The sequence below is a fragment of the Rhincodon typus genome, unplaced genomic scaffold, assembly GCF_021869965.1.
Source record: "Rhincodon typus isolate 14 unplaced genomic scaffold, sRhiTyp1.1 hic_rhity00000579, whole genome shotgun sequence".
Taxonomy (NCBI): Eukaryota; Metazoa; Chordata; class Chondrichthyes; order Orectolobiformes; family Rhincodontidae; genus Rhincodon; species Rhincodon typus.
In genome coordinates this window covers 11966-12595 of record NW_025966217.1, presented here as the reverse complement: position 1 = coordinate 12595, position 630 = coordinate 11966, and the positions used below count along the sequence as shown (strand labels likewise).

General features: G+C 67.8%; 1 protein-coding gene across 1 annotated transcript in view; it reads right to left on the bottom strand.

Annotated features, from left to right (window-relative positions):
* Window positions 1-620, bottom strand: part of LOC125488369 — a 2011-nt gene extending 1391 nt beyond the window's left edge. Inside the window, exon 1 of the mRNA XM_048621368.1 lies at window positions 74-620. Within this exon, the coding sequence (XP_048477325.1) occupies window positions 74-583 (510 nt within the window). The 5' untranslated portion in view covers window positions 584-620. The remainder of the gene's footprint in view (window positions 1-73) is intronic.
* Between the last annotated feature and the right edge of the window lie 10 nt (window positions 621-630).

The following is a 630-nucleotide window of genomic DNA, read 5'->3' as shown; positions in this document are numbered from 1 at the left end:
ACCGAGGATGGGGGGGATACGGAGACTGGTGAACCTCATGCGCGGCGCTCCGAGCGCGGCGGAGGGCCCTCACCTGGAGGAGCCTGGTGCGTATGACATCTGTCCAGTTGAGCCAGACCCGGGAGACGGTGGTCTCGGAGACGCGGAAGCGGAAGGCCAGGTCCTGCAGTAGGAGCCCCAAGCGGAGGCGCGCGAGGACCAGGAGGAGCTGGTCCCCGTGGCTCAGCGTGCCGTGCGCACCGCCCTCCGGGCCCTCGTGCGCCGGCTGGCCGCGGATTTTGCCAGCGCACAGGCCCGCGTCCTGCGTGACGAAGCGCAGGAAGGCGTCGAACTTGGCGTAGTTCTCGAAGCCGGTGTAGAACCGCAGCGAGCGGGCGCTGGACTTGACGCTGGCCAGGCAGAAACCGGCCTGGCTCGTGGCGTTCTGCTCGGCTTTTAGTTGCCGGCTCAGGTACAGTACCGTCCCCGATGTGGAATCCAGCCTCGCCTGTAGCTGGCTCTGCTTCCGCTCCAGGGCCTGGCGCTCGCAACGCAGGCTGGCGTTCTGTCTCTGCACCTCGCTCAGCTTGGCCCCCAGCTCCATCGACAGGGTCCAGCATTCTGTCTCGTAGCGCTCCTGCTCCCGGCGAC